Source organism: Trichosurus vulpecula, chromosome 5, assembly GCF_011100635.1.
Source record: "Trichosurus vulpecula isolate mTriVul1 chromosome 5, mTriVul1.pri, whole genome shotgun sequence".
In the NCBI taxonomy this organism is placed as follows: Eukaryota; Metazoa; Chordata; class Mammalia; order Diprotodontia; family Phalangeridae; genus Trichosurus; species Trichosurus vulpecula.
The window spans coordinates 247147114-247171224 of NC_050577.1; the positions used below are offsets into that span (position 1 = coordinate 247147114).

The 24111-nt window shown below is 39.7% G+C and overlaps 1 protein-coding gene across 2 annotated transcripts in view; it reads right to left on the reverse strand.

Moving 5' to 3' along the window:
• The window catches only part of TPH2 (tryptophan hydroxylase 2), a 138060-nt gene that overhangs the window by 16601 nt on the left and 97348 nt on the right, over positions 1–24111 (reverse strand). For both annotated transcript variants that reach the window (XM_036761292.1, XM_036761293.1), the window contains one exon: positions 7514–7609. In XM_036761292.1, the coding sequence (XP_036617187.1) occupies positions 7514–7609 (96 nt within the window). The remainder of the gene's footprint in view (positions 1–7513; positions 7610–24111) is intronic.

Below are 24111 nucleotides of genomic sequence, written 5' to 3' on the forward strand. Positions count from 1 at the left end.
TCTAAGTCAATATGTGGCCAGCATAAGGGACTTTTATGTATTATTTAATGACCCCCATTTCTGTTTGAGTTTGACACCAAAGCTCTAGAAGACTCTATACTTATAATTGTGGCGAAGATATCAACCTGAATCAGCAGATAGAATCCTCTCATCTGGGAGTTCAAAAAAATATGGGTACTGTCCCCATCCCCATCCTGTGGCCATAAAACCAAGGGTCTCTGGGAAAAGTCCACTTTCGAAGAGTTTTCTTAATCACTCAGTCCATTCTACCAGCATAAGAGGAGAGGATGGTACTCTGTGCAAACATTATTTAGAACCTTTAAAATCATTTCACAGAATCTATGTAATCTGTGTGAGTTGCCACAATTTCAACCCTCACAATGCCCAGATTTATACTTGCTTTTATGAGCTTTTCCATATTTATTTAGTTTATCTTTTCAAAGGTAAAAATAAGCATTGTCAAAAAGAAGAAAAAAATAGAAGTTACACCCCTGACTATATATTCTGCTTGCCAGCCCCTCAGCATCTCTGAAGAGCTCCATCAGAGCTGCTGGAAGAGTAAGCCTCTGAAAGCATGCATTAATGTGTTAATTCCAAGGTAAACAGGTGGGTTCCTGACAGCTGTGTAGGACTTAAAGCAACTGTACAGAACCAATGTAAAGGCTACTGGCATAAATGGCTTAGCTTACAGTTGGAGCAGCATGAAATGTTTTCTCTTGAAAGGCAAGAATGTGTACAAGCTAAAAGCAGTATAGGTGACTGATGGGGAATTATCTTAGTATCATTACTCCAGTGAGGGGTCAGTACAGCAGGCCAGGACCCATTCAAAGCATGTAATCACCATCTGGGTTCATTGTTGTTTCTGATATTTTTCTGAATTGTAGAAATGCTCCAAAGTAGTCATCAGGGAGACTAGAAAGTCCTTGACATTCTGAGAGAGGAAGAATTGAAATGCCCCAAAGTGATGAAACCAAACAATAAGATGCCTAACGGACAGCCTGGTGTCTTGGACACAGAACTGGGCTTGGAACTTGGAAGATCTGCCAATTTGATCGTGTGACACCCCCGTTCAACCAACTCCAGTGGCTTCCTATTAGCTCCAGGGTGAAATATAAATTCCTCTGTTTAGCACCGTATGCCTTGGCCCCAAGCTATCTTTCCAACCTCACTGGACATTAAACTCCTTCCCACACTCTCTCTGCCTTCTAGCCAAACTGGCCCTTTCTCTGCTCTTCATCCATGACATCCCATCTTCCATTTTCATGTCTTTTAACTAGACATCCCCTATGCCAAGAATTTATCCCTTACCTCTACCTCCTAGGCTTTCTTCCTTTAAGACCTAACTCTGGAATGCTCTTCCTCCCCACTCTACCTCAACTACAAATGCCCTCTCCTAGACTATCTTACATGGAACAACTTTGTATATATTTGTATTTGTTAACTTTATACTCATGCTATATCTATTTTTACGTGTGCTTGCTGTCTCCTGAATTCAAGTGATAAGTTCATTGAGGGTATGGATTGTTTCAATTTTTGGTATTTGTATCTCTAGCACTAAGCATGAGGCGCCAGGCTCATAGCAGGAGCTTAACAAGTACTTAGATTGTTGCACTTCATTCATGAAGCGGACTGAAATGACATCACTATGTTGGAGTCAAGTTACAGTGTGTCCGACTTGGCTGATCAGAACAATATGAGCTTGAAATGCTCTACCATGGGTCGGGTACAAATAGTCCATATGAATATAAGTATTTATTGAATAATTAATTGTCCTCAGTTCCAGTCCTGGTATTTTCTAGCTTAGTGACCCTAGGCAAGTCATTTAACCTCTCTGCCTCAGTTTCCTTGTCTCTAAAAGTGGGAGTTCTACGTAATGGACTCTAAAGTCCCTCCCTGGTCTGAATCTACAATCCTATGATTGTTATAAAAGGTATGTAGTCGCCATATCTGAATCTAGAGTTGGTGACAGTGCCTCTCCTGATGTTGGAGAGTGAAAAGTGTTACATTCCTCTGAGAGCTTTTGTGTGGATGAAGGCAGGCAACTATGCCTGATGACAAAAGGGGAAAGCATCAGTAAGCATAAGCCTGTGGTCGTCTCTAATATCACAGCTGCAATACACCATCGGGAGAACGGTGACCCCCAGCAAACAAAAAGACCCCTGCAATGGCAAACACCAGTCCTGACTGGTCAAAGGGCAATGGGAATGCATAAAAGAGAGCCACCTGGTGGAGAAGGGGGGCGGGGCAGGGTTCGGTCAGGAGAAATGATGAAATACAGAAGGAAGGGCGACAGACACAAGGAGAGAGATAATCTGATATCTCTTTGGGACTAGGGAGAGTTTCAAAAGGAGACAGGACAGAAAGTAATGTCATGAGGGATGACCCTCAACATCTGATAATACTTGCTAAGAGCAACAGGGAATTGTAGATCTACCACTGGAGTTCAATGCCTGCAGAGGGCAGTAGGCCAACTCCAGTTGAGCCACCCAACCAACTGCTAAAACCTCCATAGAATTAGAGAGAAAGAAAAAGTGAGTAGTACAGTAAGTGGCCAAGGTTTATAGTGAGTTTACAAGCTTATTATATGCTCACTATGTACTGTGCACCCATCTTGGACACAGAATTGCTCCTTGGAAGGTTTCTATTGGTGTTCCAAAGGTTCCATTTTGTTTCTAAGAGTTTTTTTCTTGCTCTTTTTCAACAACCTCTTTAATATTATTAACTACACACTTGAAAAGAGAGTTGACATTAGTATGCTGGGTAGCAGGTGGTGATATTCCCAGATTTTCCTTTATAAGAAAACTTTTAAGACAGAGAAAAGGATATTCAAAGTGTACAAAGTGTGAGAGCCTCTAACACAAGAGTTATATGTGAAGATTTGAGAGTGAGAGATATAATTTTTAAATACACACCAATATGAGGGCATTTAAGAGGCAGCTAGGAGGTACAGTGGATAGAGATCTGGGGCTGGAATCAGAAAGATCTGAGTTCAAATCCAGCCTGACACTTACTAACTATTGACCCTGGGCAAGTCATCTGATCTCTATTTGCCTCAGTTTCCTTAACTATTAAGTGGGTAGAATAACAAAACCTACTTTGCAGTGTTATCTTGAAGATCGAATGAGATAATAATTATAAAAGTGCTTAGCATAGTGCCTGGCACAGAATAGGTGCTATATAAATGTCTCTCCTCTTCCCTTTCATTCATTGAATTTTTTCCCCATATTTCCACATTATAATGGTTCTCATCTAATCTATTTTTTTTACTTGCAAAGAATAAGTAATAAATAAAACAATAAGTGATATGTATGGTAGTTTGCAAAGCAATGCATGTACCTTATCTCATTGGGTCTTTGCAATAACTCTATGAATGTACGTTATCATTCTCATATCACAAATGAGAAAATTAGGACTCGGGGGCTTGAGGGACTTGTCTGAGTCAACAAGTCAACAGGCATTTTGTGTTTCCCATGTGTCAGCACTTTGCTTGGGAACACAAATACAAGCCAAAAACAAACAAACAACAAACCACAAACCAGTATAGTTTAATATAAGTATAAGATAATAACAAATGACATTTAAAGAGAATTTTGAGAGTGGGTAATACAATTTTTAAATATGCACCAATATGAGGGCATTTAAGAGGCAGCTATGTGGTACAGTAGATAGAGATCTGGGGCTGGAATCAGGAAGACCTGAGTTCAAATCCAGCCTGACATTTACTAGCTATTGACCTGGGTGAGTTTGTGGCTCATATTACATATCTCATGTTACATGATCTCATTTGAGCCTCTCAACCATCCTGGGAGGTAGGTAATACAGCAATGATTAGTCACGTTTTCAAAATAAGGAGATTGAGGCTCAGATTAGTTAAGGGACTCATCCAGGGTCACAGAACCAACAAGGGGTCAGAGATGGGATCTGAATCCCAGGTTTTCTTCATTCTAAGTGCCACACTCTCAACGCTGCCTCTTCAAAATAAGAAATAGTGAGGAATTCAGAGTAGAGGGGCAGCTAGGTGGTACAGAGGATAGAGCACTGGGCCTGGAATCAGGAAGAACTGAATTCAAATCCAGAGTCAGATATTTACTAGCTGTGTGACCCTAGGCAAGTCACTTAGCCTCTTTGCCTCAGTTTCTTCATCTGTAAAATGAGCTGGAGGAAGAAATGGCAAACCATTCCAGTATCTTTGCCAAGACAATCCCAAATAGGCCATGGCGAGTTGGACATGACTGAGAAAAGGACTCAAGCATCTCATCTGTAATATGTGGGTAATAATAGCACCTTAGGGGGCTAGAGTCAAGGAGACTCATCTTCATGAGTTCCAATCCAGTCTCAGACATTTACTAGCCATGTGACCCTGGGAAAGTCACTTAATCCTGTTTACCTCAGTTTCCTCGTCTGTAAAATGAGCTGACGAAGGAAATGGTCAACCACTCCAGTATCTTTGCCAAGAAAACCCCAAATGGGGTCACAGAGAGTCAGACACAACTGAATAACAACAACAAAGAGGGATTCAAACCCATGTCTTCCAACTGCATGCCTAGTTCTGTTTCCGCAACATTCCAGTGAAGCCACAAGGTCTAAGCAGGACAATGATGAAGGATCGTTTTTAATAGGCTCAAAACAAATATACAGCTTATCAATGCTGAATTTTTTTCATAATACTGTATGATGAGAAATGATCCTCCTAATAGTAGCACTTAGAGCCTTACAAGACCATGAACAGTCTTTGACGATATATTATGAGATGGCATGACATAGGGGAAAGAGCATTGGTCTTAGTGCAGCGGTTCTTAAATTTTTTATGTCATATACATAAAAAGGTGGTCTTGTGAAGCCTATGGATCCCTTCCCAGAATAATGGGCTTTTAAAAATTCATAATTGAAGGAAATGATAAATTTCAGTTAGAGTTTAGAATTTACAGTTTAATTCTTTTTCTCTCTACAATGTCATGAACTACCTGAGATCTATTTATGAATGTCCCTCAAGGGGTCCCTAACTTTAATGCCCTAAGATTAAGAAGACAGGAGTCAGAGGCCCAGCTCTGAAGTTTCCTAACTGTGGGACTTCGGATGAGTCATTTTCAATTTCCTCATCTGTAAAATGGGAACACAGGATTTTGTGAGTCAGTCAACAAGTATCTATTAACTACCTACTATGTTTGCACTACCGTGCAAACCTGAAAATGTGAAATAAATATGAATGTTGTTGCTATGGATGCTTTTGGAATTTGAGGCTATCCTCTACTTTAATTGGAAAATTAGTAATCCATGTATGGTACAGATAAGTATGCCGGTAAATGTTTAATCTCTGCGAGAAAAAAGTATGCAGGACATACTTTTAAGTTTAATACTATTATTAATATTTATTAACATTATTGACATTTTTCAATCTCTTTTTTAGTCTAGACAATCAACCAAAATATAAATCCGGCCTTGATTTGTAGCATTTACTGATTTCTGAGGTATAAATGCTTATAATGAAAATTTAACAATCAACTTCATGAGCCTCTATGAGCTACATCCAGCACACACCTTGGTTTAGATAGCAACTCCAAATTATTCAGAATGCTCAATAAACCAGAAAATACCATTTCCCCAAATTTCTCAATAAATGGTATTTTCTGTATGTTAAATAAGCTGATGGAGAGAATTTACCCTGCACCCAAAGTTTTCTTTGTCATCTTCAAATCATTACATAAAGTGAGTTTTTAGTATTGTATCCTAATGATATGCTAACTAATTAAATATTTGGGAAAAAGTTCCAGATTAGTAACAGTATCTCCCTCATAAAATTACTTTGTATTATTTTGCATATGTATGTATGTATAGATAGATAGATATATAAAGAGAGAGACAGAGATGGAGAGGCAGTACAGCTTAATGGTTAGAGAACTGATCCTGGAGTGATCAGTATCTCTGACAGGTACTGGCAGTGTCACCTGGGGCAAGTTACTTGACCTTTGAATTCCACTCTCTAAAACTGTGAATTTCTCAACCAAGTCAAATCCCTAAGATTATGAATTTCAAGGGGCAGCTAGGTGGCACAGTGGACAGAGCACCAGCCCTGGGGTCAGGAGGACCTGAGTCCAAATTCGATCTCAAATACTTATTAGCTTTATGACCGTTAGCAAGTCACTTAACCCCGATTACCTCCCCACCCACCCCACCCCGAAAACAAGGACTATGAATTTCAAAGCAAACAGCGCTTGCAATTGATAGAGGGAATTTTCTCACTGGGAGCTCCCCATGAGGTAGCTAGGTGGCAAAGTAGATAGCAAGCTAAGCCTGGAATCAGGAAGATATGAATTCAAATTCAGCCTCAGACCCTTACTAGCTTTGTGACCCTGGGAAAGTCACTTAACTCTGCCTCACTTCCCCATCTGTAAAATGAACTGGAGAAGGAAATGGCAAACCACTCAGGGATCTTTGCTAAGAAAACCCCAAATGGGGAAGCTAGGTGGTGCAGTGAGTAGAGCACTGGCCCTGGAGTCAGGAGGACCTTAGTTCAAATCCAGCCTCAGACACTTGACACATTTACTAGCTGTGTGACCTTGGGCAAGTCACTTAACCCCAATTGCCCTGCCCCCCTTCCAAAAAAAAACCCCAAATGAGGCCATGAAGAGTCAGACATGAAGGAACAACAATAAAAGCTTTGGTAGAAGGAACTGCTCACCAGGAGCTCATCATACCAGTGAAATCATGGGTCCCATACAGTGGTGGGATCCAGCCAGTTCGCACTGGTTAAGTAGAACCGGTACCTAATTTTAGGTTGAGTTCAGTGAACTGGTCGTTGGGTGGGAGAGGGAGGGGAGGCTGCGCCCTCCACATCAGCAGGTGGCGGCAGCGGCTCTTTGGCTTGGTTCTGTGGAGAGCCAGTTGTCAATTTATTTGAATCCCACCACTGGTCCCAGTTGTATCCTATTCTGTATGCTTTGTGTTCATATGTGTAAAGACAAACATTTCTGTACAGGCTACATTCTCCTGAGTGGAATGTAATCTCCTTGAGGCCAGGAATGATTTCATTTTTATCATTGCATCTCCCTGGCCTTGCCCAGTGCTTTACACATAGTAGGCACTTAATAATTGCTTGTTGAATTTAAGTGAATCACATTTTAGACCCAAAAATATTGTGTGTATATGAAGTTAAAGAAAACCTTTTTTTGAGGCTGCCATCTGGAAAACTACGCAAATTTTGCTTTAGTAAACGAGCCTGTTCCACTTGGCCGTTTTTAACCTAAAAATTACAAACACAAACACACTTGGCCTTTCTGTTGATTGCTGCCCATTATTACTTATCTATTTGTGTCACACCATGAAATCCATAAATGCATGCCCCATTTTCCGAAGTGTAAAAAGTTAGGTCAGCACCCATATCTAAGGTGGTAAGTCTTTGGCATTAAATATTTAAGGGATATTTGCAAGTATGAATGCTCAGGCAGACAAATCGATATTTTCCATGACCTTGAACCGACTTCCTGGTAGGACATTTGCATGCACAGACACATACCTTTAGTTCTCCAATGGAAGAAAGAAGCCCTGCCCCATAGGCTCGAAGCTGCCCTTCTTGTTTGCAAAGTCCAAACTCAATGGTAAAGAAATAACACTGAAAAAGAAAACATATAGGGACAAAAATCAATTGAATTTGAATAGAAAGTGTTTCAATAAAGCAAAATGACACCTACTGGGCAGTGTTTATTTAATATTTCCATGTTCTTTTAAATCAGTTTGAATGAAAAAGAAAACGTTCAAGAGTCTAATCTCCTGATGCCTAACCATTCCCTAGATTTAGGAGTGATGCACAGAGCTAAACCTAGTGTGAGCTAACTGGAGCTTTAACCTATGGCATGAAAATTTAGAGGGCACAAAAAATTCTAATAACAATTTTTAAAGATTATGCAATTTTCAATTTTATTACATTTTGATGACCCTGTCACTCCTTCAGCAGCATAAAAACAAGTTAAGAATAATTAAATGAATTTGGAATCTACTGAATGCAATACTTGCTCCCCTTACTGTCCACCAGCAGCTTCACACCAGATTTTCTCCCTGGTACAGCCCTGAAGCTGCTCCAGCTCAGAAAGCAGCCTCTCCAAAAATGACCTCATGGTGTCTCAGGGTCTCCCCCATGTGGCCTGGTATCGCAGGATTTCTGGAAATAATTCTGAGGTTCCCCAATTACAGTTGATTTGAGAGTGGATTTTACTTTGTCCCAAACATTATTAGGCATCAAAATTACTAATTACAGTTCTGGCAAGGCCTATAAGAACATTAGTCCTTACGTGTTGCAGGCTGAGTTAGAGCTGAGCCCTGTCCTCCTCAGACCTCCAGGCCCAGGGGCCTGCTGAGATAAACTCAGGGCTTTGGGATATGGGTGGAGCCAGGAGAAGGGGTCTCGCCTTTGTTGCCTCCCTGGCAATTCCAGGTCTTTGCCCGTGCCCGGACCTGCCTGACCACGTGGAACTTCTGGCTGCCCGACCATGTGGAGTTTCCGGTTCTTTGCCTGGACTGCCTGCCCGCAGGGAGCTTTGGGTAGCATGGGAAGAGAATGGGAGGAGAGTAGGCAGAGTCGGGGCGGTCCTAGTTCCCAGGTGAATTGAATTTTACCTGTCCTTCACCCACGTAACCAAAGAATGTACCTACGTCACTAAAGATATAAATGTGCTGCTTGCTGAAATAATAAACGGAGTCCTTCACCATCTTTCAGCTCCCGCCCCATACATTGTCGGCGAGATCAGGTCCTTTGCTTAGGCAAAGGCCTGGGGCTTGGGGGGAACCCCGAGCATAGTTACGAGACTTCGGAAGCCCGTAACAGTTATCAAAGATAATAGAGTAGAACCTCATTATTCTCCACATTGGATCTCACTGTGGTCATATGATTTCTCCTGTAATATAACAACTATATGCAGAGAGAAAAATTGCACATAGTGCAATTAGCCCATAAGGTAAACATTAGTCTTGTCCTCTCAATAACAGTGAAATAAAAGGTAGCATGGAATTTAGTAAGCAGCCTGAATAAGTTCATGAGACTTGCAAACATATCTAATTTACAATGGTGGTTCAACAATAAGAAAGCAACACCAACATGTTTATTGATGACCAAACTTTCTAGATTATGATTTTTTATTTTGACTCATATAGCCAGACAAGAGAAGAAAGAGGAAGAGGAGGAGAAGGAACAGGAAAAAGAGGAGAAGAGAAAGAAGAAGGAGAAAGAGGAAGAGGAGGAGGAAAAAGGAGGAAAAGGAAGAGGAGGGGGAAGAGGAAAAGAGAAGAAAGAGGAGGAAGAGGAAAGGAGGAGAAAGAAGAAGAGGAGGAGAAGGAAAAGAAAGAGGAGAAGGAAGAAGAGGAAAATGGGGAAGAAGAAGAGAGATGGAAGAAAGGGAGAAGAATGAGAGGAGGAAGGAAGAAAGATCACAGATTTAAAAATTTATAACAGGAAAGAACGTTAGAGATCTTCTATTAGGACCAGTTCCCAAACTGTGCTCCATCCACAGCACTCTTGGGGCACCTAAGCAAAACTCACAAGAACACTACCCCAGGGGAAGACATCACAACATCTATCAGACATTGTGCCCACTTAGTAGCTTGAGGTAGCTCACAGTTTCAACATTAGATCACTCTATATCACATCATTGGGAGGCTGGGTTTTAGGTGGTTGCTGTGATTTTAAAAAAAAAAAAGTAAGGTAGGAAAATCAATGTGGGACCCGAAATGAGGGTGGCAAAATCCAATCTGATTCCAAGGTATGAGGAGTTGTGCATTGCCCAAGAGGTACATATATCCTATTAGTAAGTAATTGTGGTTGATTAAGAATGAATTTTTTTTAATTTTTTTCAATTTATATGTGTTATTTTTTTCAAACTGCTGCTTAGGTGCCAAGACATAAATACTTAATAAGTTGTCTAGATCTAACTACTAAATAAATAAATGGTTAGATATTTCTTTTTCGCCTAGCAATACCATTAAAAAAAAGAGTTCCATGAATCAAGAAAATTTAGGAACCTCTGGAGTTAGGAGAAGGCTTCATCAGCAGCCTAAATTTTGAATAATTGCCAGAAATGCAATGAAATGGGAGTTTCATAGTAACATAGTAGGCACTTAACAACTGCGTGTTGATTGAGTGAATGTTAAAGAAATCCAAAATTAACCCTGCTGGTTTGGAAAAGTAATCCATTAATGAGATCATGGTTCAACCTAAATAAGCTAGAATTACTGCTGAAACTGTATAAACAGTTACACTTTTGCTCAGAGAGAAAAATGAGAAGTAGTGACTTTGAAGTGTAAACACTACATGGAATTAGCCGGGTCCTGCCCTAGTAATGATAGATAGCAGTAAATGTGTTGGCAAAGAGAGGTATTTAAAAACTCCTGAGATAAAGGGAAAGAATAATTATTTCAAACCATCAGTAACTTGTTCCACATTCCAATTAACATGCGAGTTAATTGATCCTTAGTTTAATTTTGAATATTTTATTCTCCTAATCAAAATGATGTAAGGATGATGTGGCAAAGGCAACTCACAACTCCTGGTAATTCAGAGCCTAGAAGTCTTTTCTCTCCTCAAAGTCCTCATACCACTCCCTTTTATCATAGTATCTCCACTGGAAAGTTTGTACAAACTCTGAGGGCCTTGCCCTCCCAGAGTGATTCTTTTGGGAAGGCAGACTAGGTCGTCTTTTATCTCGATTCTGACCTAGCATTTAATGGAGTTACCTCAGATAAACTGAGACCTGGGAAAGACCTTAGCTTAAAAATGCCAAGGTCTCCCATTGCATCCTGAGCCATCGCCAGTAATCTTGACTTATGTCTTACCATTGGAGTCTGGAGGAGAGAGTGCGGTTGATGACTGCACAGTTCTGCCTCACTGAAATCCATTCACTGGCAAGTGAAGACATCATCTTCCTGAAGTCATTGGTCTTCTTCAAGAATGAAGGACCAACAACAACCACAAAATAGTGCGCAGTTGGGATCCCAAGGTCTATTCCTCCACACAAATTGGCTCTCAATTGTCAATTCTTTTCAGTCTCTAATCAGTTCTCTTTTCTTCTGCCATGGATTACAATCCTCAATTCTTCTCACCCCCTAGAGTAATTGCTTTCCTGTATCTGCGTCTATCTAGAATGTGCATCTCTACTCCCTCAAATGTGCCTAAAACTCTCTTGCACAAACTCTCTAACTGTAGCTTAAGGCGTCTCCTTCTGGGTAAATCACTGCTCTACATCATGACCAATGGGCTGGGATGGGGAGAGGAATCACCTCTTCTTCCCCTTGAAGGGTCTCATCCCCAAAACACTGCAGAACCTACAATCCAAGGTTTGACTATTTTTCATTTTGTTTTTCTTTCTATCTAATTTAATTTTTGTTTACTTTTTTAAGTTCCAAACTAAAAGTTCCCAAAGGTATGACTAAATTTTTTGCTCAGTCAATTACTTTGTTCCCTTCTGACTCAATCTTTCATACTCTGTAAAAGGATCCCTGTGTATGGCCACAATTTTACAGTTATTTTAACACCTCATTACCACTTTGAAATTGTTGGATCAGTGATTAAATCATGTGACTACATCAACCAAATTATACGAAGTAGGAGGGGAAGAAATCACATTCCCTTCCTTTACATAACTTAGGCCATACCCAAATGCCCTCTTTTAGGTGATGCTTTCTGTAAGAGTGTTTCTTATCATCTGCCCTGTTTCTACACCCATTACATCCCACAGTCATTGTAACAAACTTCTGATGTACCCCAAGGTTTTGCCATTCATTCCACTACTATGCCCTTAGACTTCTGGGACTTTCTCAGTCCTGTAGCTGTACTTATATGCATTACCCCACCCAATTAAGAGTGTGACCTCTTTGAGAACAAGGGTTACCTAGATTTCCTATTTGTAGCCCCAGTGTTTATCACAGGGCTTGATATATTGTTTTCAGTTGTGTCTGACTCTTCATGACCCCATTTTGGGGTTTTCTTGACAAAGATTCTACAGTGGTTTGCCATTTCCTTCTCCAGCTCATTTTACTGATGAGGAAACTGAGGCAAACAGGGTTAAGTGACTTGCCTAGGGTCACACAATCAGTAGATGTCTAAGACTGGATTGGAACTCAGGAAGATGAGTCTTCCTGACTCCAGGCCCAACACTCTGTCTACTGTGTCACCTAGGTACCCATGGCATACAGTAAGTACCTAATAAATGCCTTTTAGGTTTTTTAATTTTATTAGCTGAGGGACTTTAGAGTGTAGAACCTTTCCACCAAAGTAAATCTCACGCCTATCTAAAGCACAGAATCATAGAGCCACCTAGGTGCCCCTGGCACATAGTAAATACTTAATAAATGCATTCACACTGATTTTTGTCAGCAGAGGGACTTCCAAGGGTAGAACCTCTCTTTCCACCAAAGCAGATATCAACCCCATCGAAAACATGGAATCATAGAGCTAAAGCTGGAAGGAATCTTAGCTGTCATTTAACCTAACCTCCCTATTTTACAGGTAAATAAACCAAGGCCCAGTCAGGGACACACAGACAACAAATGGCAAAACTGAGATTGGAACCCTGGTCCTATGACTCCAAATTAAGGATTCTAAATCCTAACGAGCTATTATCGAATATACATAGAAACTGAGTGACTTGCCCCATGGTCACATGGCTAATAAGCATCCGAGGCAGAATTTAAACATAGGTCATCTTGTCTCTAAGCCCAGCTCACTGTCTACTATGCCAGACTGCTTCTATGTGATTACTGTGAAGGAAAAACGTGCTATGAAAAATTTTTAAAAACCCACAGCATCCTACTGCCCAGAACCAGCTCTGGGTCTGTCTTACAAAAGAGTTGGCATGTTATAAAGTACAAAGACAGGAATGGAGCCAAATGGCATGCTTCATGATCCAAATCAAAACAGTCTGAGCTAACCTTAGAGGAAACTGGTTGAAAATGCCCACTGAGACCTTCAAACACATTTAAAACTTCATCTTCATTTTAAGTCATGCCTGCATACCTGTTAGTCAGGGGCAAGTCTCAAAAGGTCAGCACTCAAAGTGAATCAAGATTCAGCCTCAAATGCATCACCCACAATGCCTTTGGTCTCTGCGTTTCTATAAGTAGGCCAGTGTCTCGGGAAATAGATACCATATGACTTCCCGTCCATCTCTCAAAAAGGCTCCTGGACCCATACCTGTTCTGGGAGGCATTCCAGCAACTGTGACCTTCCACCCCTCACTCCATCTGCTGATTTCTTATCTGCTTTTTCCTTCAGCACCTCTCCTGCTGTTCTCCTCTCCCAGCAGACCCTTCAACATCTCCTTCCTGGGCCCTCCCTCCTTCAAGAAGTAGATATTTTGCCAAAAGAGTCTCTTTCCATTTGTGAGTTCCATGTATGCTAACTGATGAAGGGAGATATTAAAATTCCAGTAATAAATAGTACCTGAAGTTAATGAGTCAGTAAAATGTGTATGATTATCTTGCTAGAACACGCCACATTCTGACGTCTCTGTCTCCGCTGCCAACAAAAACCTAGACTTCAGAGTCTCACAGACAGGACGATTAAGAAGGGGGGCAAACTAGAATTGCTGATGCCCCAAGTTTTGTCCAGATTTAGACTTATACCTCTTCAGTCCAGCTGAAAAACAGAGGGAAGAGCTATATTAGATGATCCTTGCTGTCCTCTTCAGTCCTAAGATTTCAGGATGAGTGAGAAATATTTTAAACGGCTTCCTTTTCCCCAAACTCCTCTTTACATCAGATACTTCTTTCTTTTGGCATTACCTGGGAAGGGATATGGACTCTGTGCACAATTGTGATTTCACTGGTTTCCCAGTGAGGAACTCTATCTTCCTAGGTCGGTATCTTCAGCTGAATCTTAGAAAGTTAGCTAGAACAAGAAAGGTAAAACGATTTGCCCAGATTCATAAAGTTAGTATGTGTCACGGGCAAGACTTGAACTCAGAGTTTCCTGGCTTCTATGACAGCTCTTTGTTTATTACACCATGCTGCCTCCAATACTAGCACTGCAGGTTTTCAAAAACTCTGCACCTTGCATACCCCAAAGATGGCCAAAAGACCATCTCTAGTATTTGACCACTAATACAAATACTTCTAAAGAGATTAGGAAGAACGCCTGGCTTAAAGAGGACCGATCTCCTCATTTAGCCCTGAACATTCCCAGATTCTCCTGTTTTGTATGAAATTTTTTTCTATTCCATGTGGGACGGAAGGGAGAAAGGGGAGAGACAGAATCACTTAGAGAAATTAGGTGAAGGGGAGATGGAGATGGAAACGGAGATTCCTAACTTGACAACCTGATTTCGTAGTACTTTACTATAATCACAGGCGTGTGTTAAGTGATGCTCTGTATGTTTAAATAAGAAAATGAAATTGATCACCCAATGCTGCCATCTTCAGATCATTGCTTGGTAGTTCATTACCAGCATAACTGAAAAGTTACCTACTCAAAAGGGGGGACCCAGAGAGTTAGAGAAACTGGGTATGACCACACAAGGTAGATCGCCCTTGGTCAAATACCCAATAACTTAGTCAACACCTGACTACCATGTTTGGGACAAAATAACAGAGACTGTGAATTATACAACAAAGTGTCCCCCTAAAGAGATATGTGACTTGTGGGGGTACTTGCTGAGACAATAACTTGACATTCAGATGCCCCCTGGAGCATTCTCTTCTCTGCCTACTTCTATCCAAATCCCAATAGAAGAATGTATACAAAGCTTTCCCTAAACTTCATCTTACACTGAAAGCTAATAGGTAACATTTATATAAATGCTTGTCATGTAATAAGCACTTCACAGTTATTACCTCATCTGATCCTCACAACAACTCTGTGAAGTAGAAGGTGGTGTTATTATCTCCCATTTTACAGAAGGGGAAGCTGAGGGCACAGAGTGGCTAAGTGACTTAATCTCTGAGACAGAATTGGAAGTCAGATCTTCCTGACTCAGGTGAACTGGTTTGCTAGATTGCAGAATCCTGAAGGCAGAGCCTGCTATCTCTTTCTCTTCTTTCTTGGTACTTAGAATAGCCCTAGGCAGAAAGTAATACGTCAAATCCAAGTATGAATGAATGAAAAACAGTAAGGTAGGAACAGACAATAAATATATTTGGTCTTCCTTTTCTCTCCTCTCACTTTTAAAAAGCCATACCTTCAAAAATATAATCTTTAGGCATTATTGGAAAGGGGGGATTTGATTTTGAAAGAAAAAACAAGTACAATGACCCCTCCCCTAGCTAGAACTTAGCAGAGACCCAGAAAGCGAGCCTCTGAGCAAACCAAATAGACACTACTGTCTTTTCCTTTAAATTTACATGTGTTTTGGGGAGGACAGAAGCTCAGATCTTCTCGCAAACTCAATTACTCCTCCTTTACATGAAATGCTAAAGAACTTAGATATTTGACTTCTACCCATTGCGAATTAGAGAAGCAAGTGAGAGCCTGTTATAAGTAATGATTATAACAATAAAATAACAGTAACTAGTATTAATGTAGGATTTTAAGACGCACAAAATACTTTGTATGTTATCTCATTTGATCTCCACAACAAACCCATAACCTAAAGTAGGCACTAGTGTTATTCCCATTTTACAGATGAAGAAACTGAGGTAGGCAGAGGTTAAATGACTTGCCCATAGTCACGTAGCTAGTAATATCTGAGGCAGGTTTGGAACTCAGATCTTCCTGACTCCAACTCCAGAACTCTATCTACTGCACCACTTAGCTATCTGATAGGCACACTGATAAGTTACCAAAAAATCAGAAAAACTCTAAAAAGCAGACACGAGGTCTTTAAAACTAGAGCAATCTGGGGCCGTTTTGCATGAAGACAAATTGCCCTACATATCTCAATTGTTTCTAAGGGCATCAGTGTGTTAGAGCACAATATAGTCATTGATTTTTTATGTTCTTTGACAGTTGAGATTGTTTCACTCCTGATACTTCTATCCTCAGCATCTAGCACAATGGATGACACATAGTAGGTACTTAATATTTCTTGACTTATTGATTGACAATGATCCTGAGTCATCAAGAAAATGTTTATAAAGTAGAAGATCAGATGGGACCATAGAGATTGTTGAGAAGCATGTATTAAGCACCTACTGTGTACCAGCTGCTATCGACCATCTTCCAGTTCTTCCTAACTCCAAGTCCAGTGCCCTATCTGTTTTGCTATTCACTTTTTCTACTATATCACCACAGTCCATCCCTATGCTCAATATACTTTGTTTAAGAAGTCATAGAACTTTTGACCCAGATATCTCAGTGTAGGCACATACCTCCAGGGTAGTCAAAGACAAAAAGAAAAGCTCCATATATACCATAATGTTCATAGCACCTTTGTGGTACTGGGGAGCTGGAAACAAAGTAAGTGCCATTTTGAGGAAATGGCTAGACAAATGAAGGGCAACTAGGTGGTACAGTGAATAAAGTGCTGGGCCTGGATTCAGGAAGACCTGAGTTCAAATTTCACCTCAAACGCTAGCTGTGTGACCCTGAGCAAGTCACTTAACTCTGTTTGCCTCAATTTTTTCATCTGTAAAATGAACTGGAGAAAGAAATGGCAAAACACTCTAGTATCTTTGCCAAGAGAACCCTAAGTGGGGTCACAGAGCCCCAACTGTACAGACCTAACTGTAAGTGAAACAACTAACCAAATTATGGTACATGAATATAATAGAATAATACTGTGATATAAGAAATATTGACTAGAGAGAATTCAGTGATGCATGGGAAGATTTATATGAACTGATACAAGTGAAGTAAGCAGAACCAGGGAAAAAGATACCCCATAACAATAACAATGTAAACAGAAAGAACAATGAAATGAAATTGAATACTATGTAATTATAATGCTCAAACTTGCCCTAGGAGAAGAGCTGAACAGACATATCTGCCTCCTCTCATTGCAGAGGTTGGGGATTATGTATGTAAAATATTGCATAGAATGTCAGATATGATCAATACATGTGTTGGTTTTACTGATTTGCTTTTTTCCCCCTCTTTCTTTCTGAATCTTTACTATGAGAGGTGTCTTACTAGGTAGGGAAGGATGTATAGATATGGGAAATAAAACATGATGCAGAAACAAAAGACTTCAATAAAATAAGTTTTAAAAATTATCAAAGGAGCCAGGAAATACATAACATTTTTAGACTTACAAATTCTTAAAATAACATTTTTTGTTGTTAATAGAGATTGTTTTGAGTAGCTGAAGTTTCCTTATATTTAACCTAAAATAAATTTCCTATAATTCTGTTGTTGCTTTCTATATGGAGAACAACATAATCTATATTTATAAATCTCAAAAAGGAAAAGAGGAGTCTGAGGTTCAAGTATTATCCACAACATGAATTCATTGGATTGACAAGCACAGTTTTTTTTAATGGTGTCAAGGGATTTTTCCCCCGAAGCAAGTCTTTTTTTATTTTTGTACCAACAGTCTTCTGGTGATCTTGTATAGCTGCAGGCCATGAAGCCTCCAACGACTTGAAATTAAGGCTCATCCAGAGGTCAATGGAGAGGCATATAGTGGGTGTGAGCACCCTAAGATACCTTACAAACAAAGAGGCAAGGAGAGGTTTTCTAAAGTATTTTATCAGAGAGAAATAAGATGGACTGACCATATGCAAGAGCAAGGGATAGCAGGATAACTCACATATTCCACTAGTACCCATGCAATGTCAAAAGAACAAGAAGACCTCCACATGGTAGATGGACCCTCCCTTGGGGGATTTATTGGGAGACAAAAGTACATGGGATAGGCAGGCATAACTGTGTTGCCACCTGTATCACTGGAGCTGCTGCTGCTGCTGCTGCTGCTGCTACTACTACTACTACAACTGCCACTACTACTACTACTATTATTACTACTCCTACTACTACTACTATTATTATTACTATTACTACTACTACTACAACTGCCACTACTACTACTACTACTACTACTACTACTACTACTATTACTACTCCTACTACTGCTACTATTATTATTACTATTACTACTACTACTACTATTACTATTACTACTACTACTACTATTACCATTACTACTACTGCTACTATTACTATTACTACTACTACTGCTGTTACTATTACTATTATTATTACCACTACTACTACTATTACTATTACTACTACTATTACTACTACTACTACTATTACCATTACTACTACTGCTACTATTACTATTACTACTGCTGCTGCTGTTACTATTACTATTACTATTATTATTACCACTACTACTACTATTACTATTACTACTACTACTACTACTATTATTATTATTATTACTACTACTACTACTATTACTATTACTACTACTATTACTACTACTACTACTATTATTATTATTACTACTACTACTACTATTACTACTACTACTACTACTACTACTATTACCATTACTACTACTGCTACTATTACTATTACTACTACTACTGCTGTTACTGCTGTTACTATTCCTATTCCTATTCCTATTACCACTACTACTACTACTACCTAACCTTTATGTGGGTAGCTAGGGGGTGCAGTGGATAGAATACTGAGCCTGGAGTCAAGAAGACTCATCTTCACTCAGTCTTCAAATTCGGTCTCAGACACTAGCTGTGTGATCCCAGGCAAATCATTTAACCCTGTTTGACTCAATTTCCTAATCTGTGAAATGACCTGGAGAAGGAAATGGCAAACTACTCCAGGATCTTCACCAAGAAAACCCCAAATGGGGTCACAAAGAGTTGGACGCAGCTGAAATCAACATTTATACAGCACGCATTGTGTAGCAGGCGCTGTGCTATGTCCTTTATAAGTATCGTCTCATTTGATCCTCCTAATAACCCTGGGAGGTAGGTGTTTTTATTATCCCCATTCTACAGATGAGGAAACTGAGGCAAACAGTTTAAAATTACTTAGCAGGGTCACACAGCTAGTGAGTCAGTTGTTGAATACGTAATAAGTGCTTACTATGAGCCAGGCACTGGGGAAACATAGAAGGGCAAAAACATGGTCCCTGCCCTCAAGGAGCTCACATTCAAATGCAGGTACAACGTGAAAAATTAACAATGTACAGCATTTACCCAATGTAGAAGGTAATCTCGGAGGGAAGACATTGGGAAGACTCGGCGTAGAGGGAAAGGAGGAACCAGGAAAGGCCTTTTTGCAGAAAGTGATCAAACAAATAACCTAAATCATTGTTTAGGCCCTGAAAGGACCATGTCACACACACACACACACACATACATACACATACACACACACACACATGTGCACATGCACACACACACACACACACACACACACGGCACAATACACACTCAGGTGCCACAGTGTCATGAGTTCTATCATTATATTCTTTCTGTATGGAAGTAACCACAATAGTTCAAATCTATGTAAAATGTTTAGTTTTATAAAGCCCTTTGCACACATTATCTCATTTGATCCTTACAACAATCCTATGAGAAAAGTGCTCCTATTATCACCTTTTCATAGATGAAGAAACTGAGGCTGAGAAGTTAAAAGACTTGTCCAGGGTCACCTTGTTGGTAAGCAGTCTAAGGTGGGATTTGAGATCAGGTCATCCTGACTCTAACCTCATTTATTAGAACTTTCTTTTCTTTGTTTGTTTTTTGAAAGCCTATATAATAAATACCACTCATTGCATTGAGAGCTGTCCATCTTTTCTTTGCTTCCTCTTAAATTTTCTTTTGTTCTCTGATGTGCACTTTTTACTTTTTGTCCCTTCTTTCCACTCCCCTGCCCAAGGCTATAATTAAGCTCAGATATATTTATATGTAGATATAGATATAGATATATGTACACATATATATATATATACGCATAAATACAAATATATTCATATACTTTTCCTAACAAATTCTACTCCTGATTTTTGTTTTATGTTTGTATGTATCTCTTATTTCCCATTCCTCCTGACTCCTCTACTTTACTTCTATCCCCTACCTTGCTCTCCTATTACTTACACCAGCCCACCCCCAGAATCCCTCCCTTATCCTCCCATTCCCATTAATCTAAACACTTTTCTATACCCCGCTTTGACCTATTCCCTCACCCTCCCCGCTAAAAATCCCTCCCTTATCCTTTCTACCTTCCCTATCCCTAAGGGGAATAGGGATTTCTTTCTGAATTTAGAAGACTTTTATACTCTTCTGGATATATATGTATTATTCCCCCTTGAACCCACTCCCAATGAAAGGTTTCCAGAACTTCCAGCCCTCCACCCCACCTAATTCCTCTTTGTTGGTTCTTCTTCTCACACCTCATTTGTATAAGATAATTACTCTTTTTAGCTGTTCCTAAACAGTTTTACTTTTAAAAATCATATCATATGCAGGTCTACTGCAATCTTTCTTGCAAACTGCCCAATTACTAATAATCTTATACATACTTTTTACTTACAGACATAAAAGGTAAACAGTCTGTCCTTATTGAGTCCCTTGTAATTAGCTTTTGGTATGTACTTTATGTTTCTTTTGGGTCTTGTACATCAAATCTTCTATTAAGTTCAGGTTGTTTTTTTTTTTAACAAAATCCTGAAAGTCTGACAATTCATTAAATATCCATTTTTTTTTCATTCAGAATTATACCTAGCTTTGCTGGATACGATAGGACCTTTCTTTCAACCTGAGTTAGGAAAGCAATATTGTGCATTTAGAACAGGTTTCAAGAAAGAAAGAGAAGAGGTCCTAATAGGAAGATGTATCTATTTCAAAATGTTTACTGGATCTAATACTGAGTAAAAGTAATAATGGGGGAAAAGTCCCTAGAATCCATTTCTCAGCCTTTCCAAAATCACTGGCCCTCCAAGTGACAGTTAGCCTTCCTACGAGGGAGAGAATAACAATTATAACCCAATTATATCGCATGTTTAGAGAGTCTGCTATGTAGCATAGGTGATAGAATGTTCTACTTGGAGTTCAAATCTTACCTCAGACTTTTACCACCTGAGGGGCCCTGGCCAAGTTACTTAACCTCACAGCTTTAATTTCCTCATCTATAAAATGAGGATACTAATAATCCTTACCTTACAGGATGGTTGTGAGAATTTAACCAGATGATATTTGTAAAGGACTTTGTAAACTTTAAAGCGCCATAAAAATGCTAGCTATTGTTTTTATTATTACTGTAAGGTATACAGTAGGTCAGCTAGGTGCCACAATGGGCAGAGCACCATTCCTGGAGTCACAAAGACTCATCTTTGTCAGGAAGACAAATCTGGCCTCCAATACTTACTAGCTGTGGGACCCTGGGCAAGTCACTTAACCCTGTTTGCCTCAGTTTCCTCATCTGTAAAATGAGCTGGAGAAGGAAATGGCAAACCACTCCAACATCTTTACCAAGAAAGCCCTAAATGGGGCCACAAAGAGTCAGACACAACTGAAACAACTGAACAACAATGAAAGGTGTACAAAACACTTGGCTCACAAATCTATTAAATAGCTAGTGGAAGTCTCATTATATTCATTTTACAAATGAGAAAACTGAGACTCCAAGAGGAGCAGCAATTTACCCACACTTGCCCAACTGGTTAGTGTCAGGGCAAGAAATCGAACCCAAGTCTCCCGACTTCAGAGCCCTTTTTTCCTATTGATCCAATACAGTGTAGAGTAGTAATGGTATTGCGAGTATCATTATTTCAACTAATAAACTGTGACCCTGAAAAGCAAAAAGAAAACACATTTTAGTAGGTTAAGAATTGCTGTAGAATAAAATAAAACAGAAAAGCCCAAGCACTGAGGAGACATTATACCAAACCTTGCGGAAAATTGATGATCAAATATGAGAGCGACATGGGGTGGGGGGTTGGTTGGGGTGGGGGGGAAGGAAGCATCAGCAGAAAGCAGCCTTTATTGAAGAATGCGTTGATGTAGGCGGTTTTCCACTGAAGTGTTAGCCCAGATTTTTGTTTGTGTTTTTTAACTGCTATATCTTTTTAGAGGCTCTCAAGAATAAATGGATAATTTTGCTAAAATGCCCTCTGGCTATTTTGGTTTTATAGCTCTTCTTGGGCCTATCTGAGAGCATTCCCAACTTCAAAGAAAGCTGCTGGACTGAGTTATCATTTAACTGGGATTGAGAATGACATGGGCCTTTCATGGTAGGGGAGAAGAAAAGAAAAGAAAAAGATTCCCCTAGCCCCTCTCTACACCCCTTAGAGTGTGTTTGAAGGCATGAGTGTTAAGGAAAGGACTAAGCAGAATTCCAGGTCGTTAAGAAAACAAACCATTAGTGCTAGAAAGTTAGACTTAGGAGAAAATTTTAATAATTATCCTATCAGTTTTCCACCCTCCCCAGGTAGCAGAATCAGCGATAGATGGTGATCTAGGCAATGGGGACCACCATAATAATAGGATATGATTTCATCATTATAACAAATGATGATTATGATGACTGGTAGTAGCAGTGTTTACATTACAAAGTATTTATATATGTGATCTCATTTGATGCCCGCAAAACCCCAGCAAGGCAGAGAAAACTGTTATCCCCATTTTTGATCATTTTCTTCCTTTGTGTCTGACCCTTTGTGACCCCATTTGGGGTTTTCTTTTTTTTTCACTGAGTGATCTGTGATTTTTTTTATTTAGTAGTTTATTTTTCCCCAGTTACACATAAAAACAATTTTTAACATTAATTTTTTAAACTTTGAGTTCCAAATTTTCTCCCTTCCGCCCTCCCCAACCTTCCTCATTGAGAAGGCAGGCAAAAACCCTCAAGAAAAATAAAGTAAAAAAGTATACTTCAATCTGTATTCAGACAGCATCAGTTCTTTGTCTGGGGATGGATAGCATTTTTCATCATAAATCCTTCAGAGTTGTCTTGGATCATTGTATTGTGAGAATAGCTAAGTCATTCACAGCTGATCATCTTACAATGTTACTGTTACTTTGTAAACAGAATATTTCACTTTGCATTACTTCATGTAAGTCTTTCCAGGTTTTTCTGAGAGCATCTTGCTCATCATTTCTTATAGCACAACAGTATTTCATCATAATCACGTACCAAAATTTGTTCAGCCATTTCCCAATTGATGGGCATTCCCTCAATTTCCAATTCTTTGCCACCCAAAGAGATGCTATAGATATTTTTGTACATATAGATCCTTTTTGTCTTTTATCTCTTTTGGGATACAGACCTGGTAGTAGTATTGCTAGGCCAAAGGGTGTGCATGATTTTATAGCCCTTTGGGCATAATTCATTTGAGGCTTTCTTGACAAAGATAATGGAGTTGTTTGCCATTTCCTTCCCTGTTTTACAGACGAGGAAACTGAGGTTAAACGACCTAAAATGACTTGCCCAGAGTCACATGGCTGGGAAATGTCTGCAGCAGAATTCAAACTCAGCTCTTCCGCACTCCAACTTCAGCACTCCCAGGTGAGGAACTATCCTCTGCCAATGTAAACGGACAACTTCTCTTGGAACTCTAATCTTAGAGAGTTGCTGAGAAGGCTGAAACCTTCCCTGACTTGCCTACAGACACATAGCTAGTTATGTGTCAGAGTCAGGACTTGAACCCAGATATTCCTAGCTTGGAGGGCAGTTTTCTGTCCGCTATAACTCCATGTCTCATAACAATAACAATGACAACCCCTTCCAAGACCAGTTGTAACTCTGGTCAATTGGGTTCTTACTATGCCATTGATGGTATTAGCACCTTGTTCTTTGTGATGAAACAACTCTGAATCTTAGAAATAGATAGAGCGGCACACTTCTGAAGGCTGACGATACTCATAAACATTGTAATTAGAAGCTTAACACAGAGTGGCGATCCATCATTCTGATGCCATAAAATGTTGAGATACAACAGAACAAATCAGAAATATCCATATCCCACCTTCCAGAAATGCTCCAGTATAGCCTGCCAGTGGGTCCGCCTGCTTCAAGTCTCTCCCCAGTCCAGTCTGAGCTCCATTTAGCGACCAAGCGATTTTCCTAAAGCACATGTCCAATCATGTCACCTGCCCCCCACAACCACCACTCAATAGACACTAGTGACTCCCTAGAAACTTTAAGATCAAATACAAAAAGCTCTGTTTGGTATTCAAAGCCCTTCATAACCCAGCCCTCTCTTCTACCTATTTTCTTAGACCTTA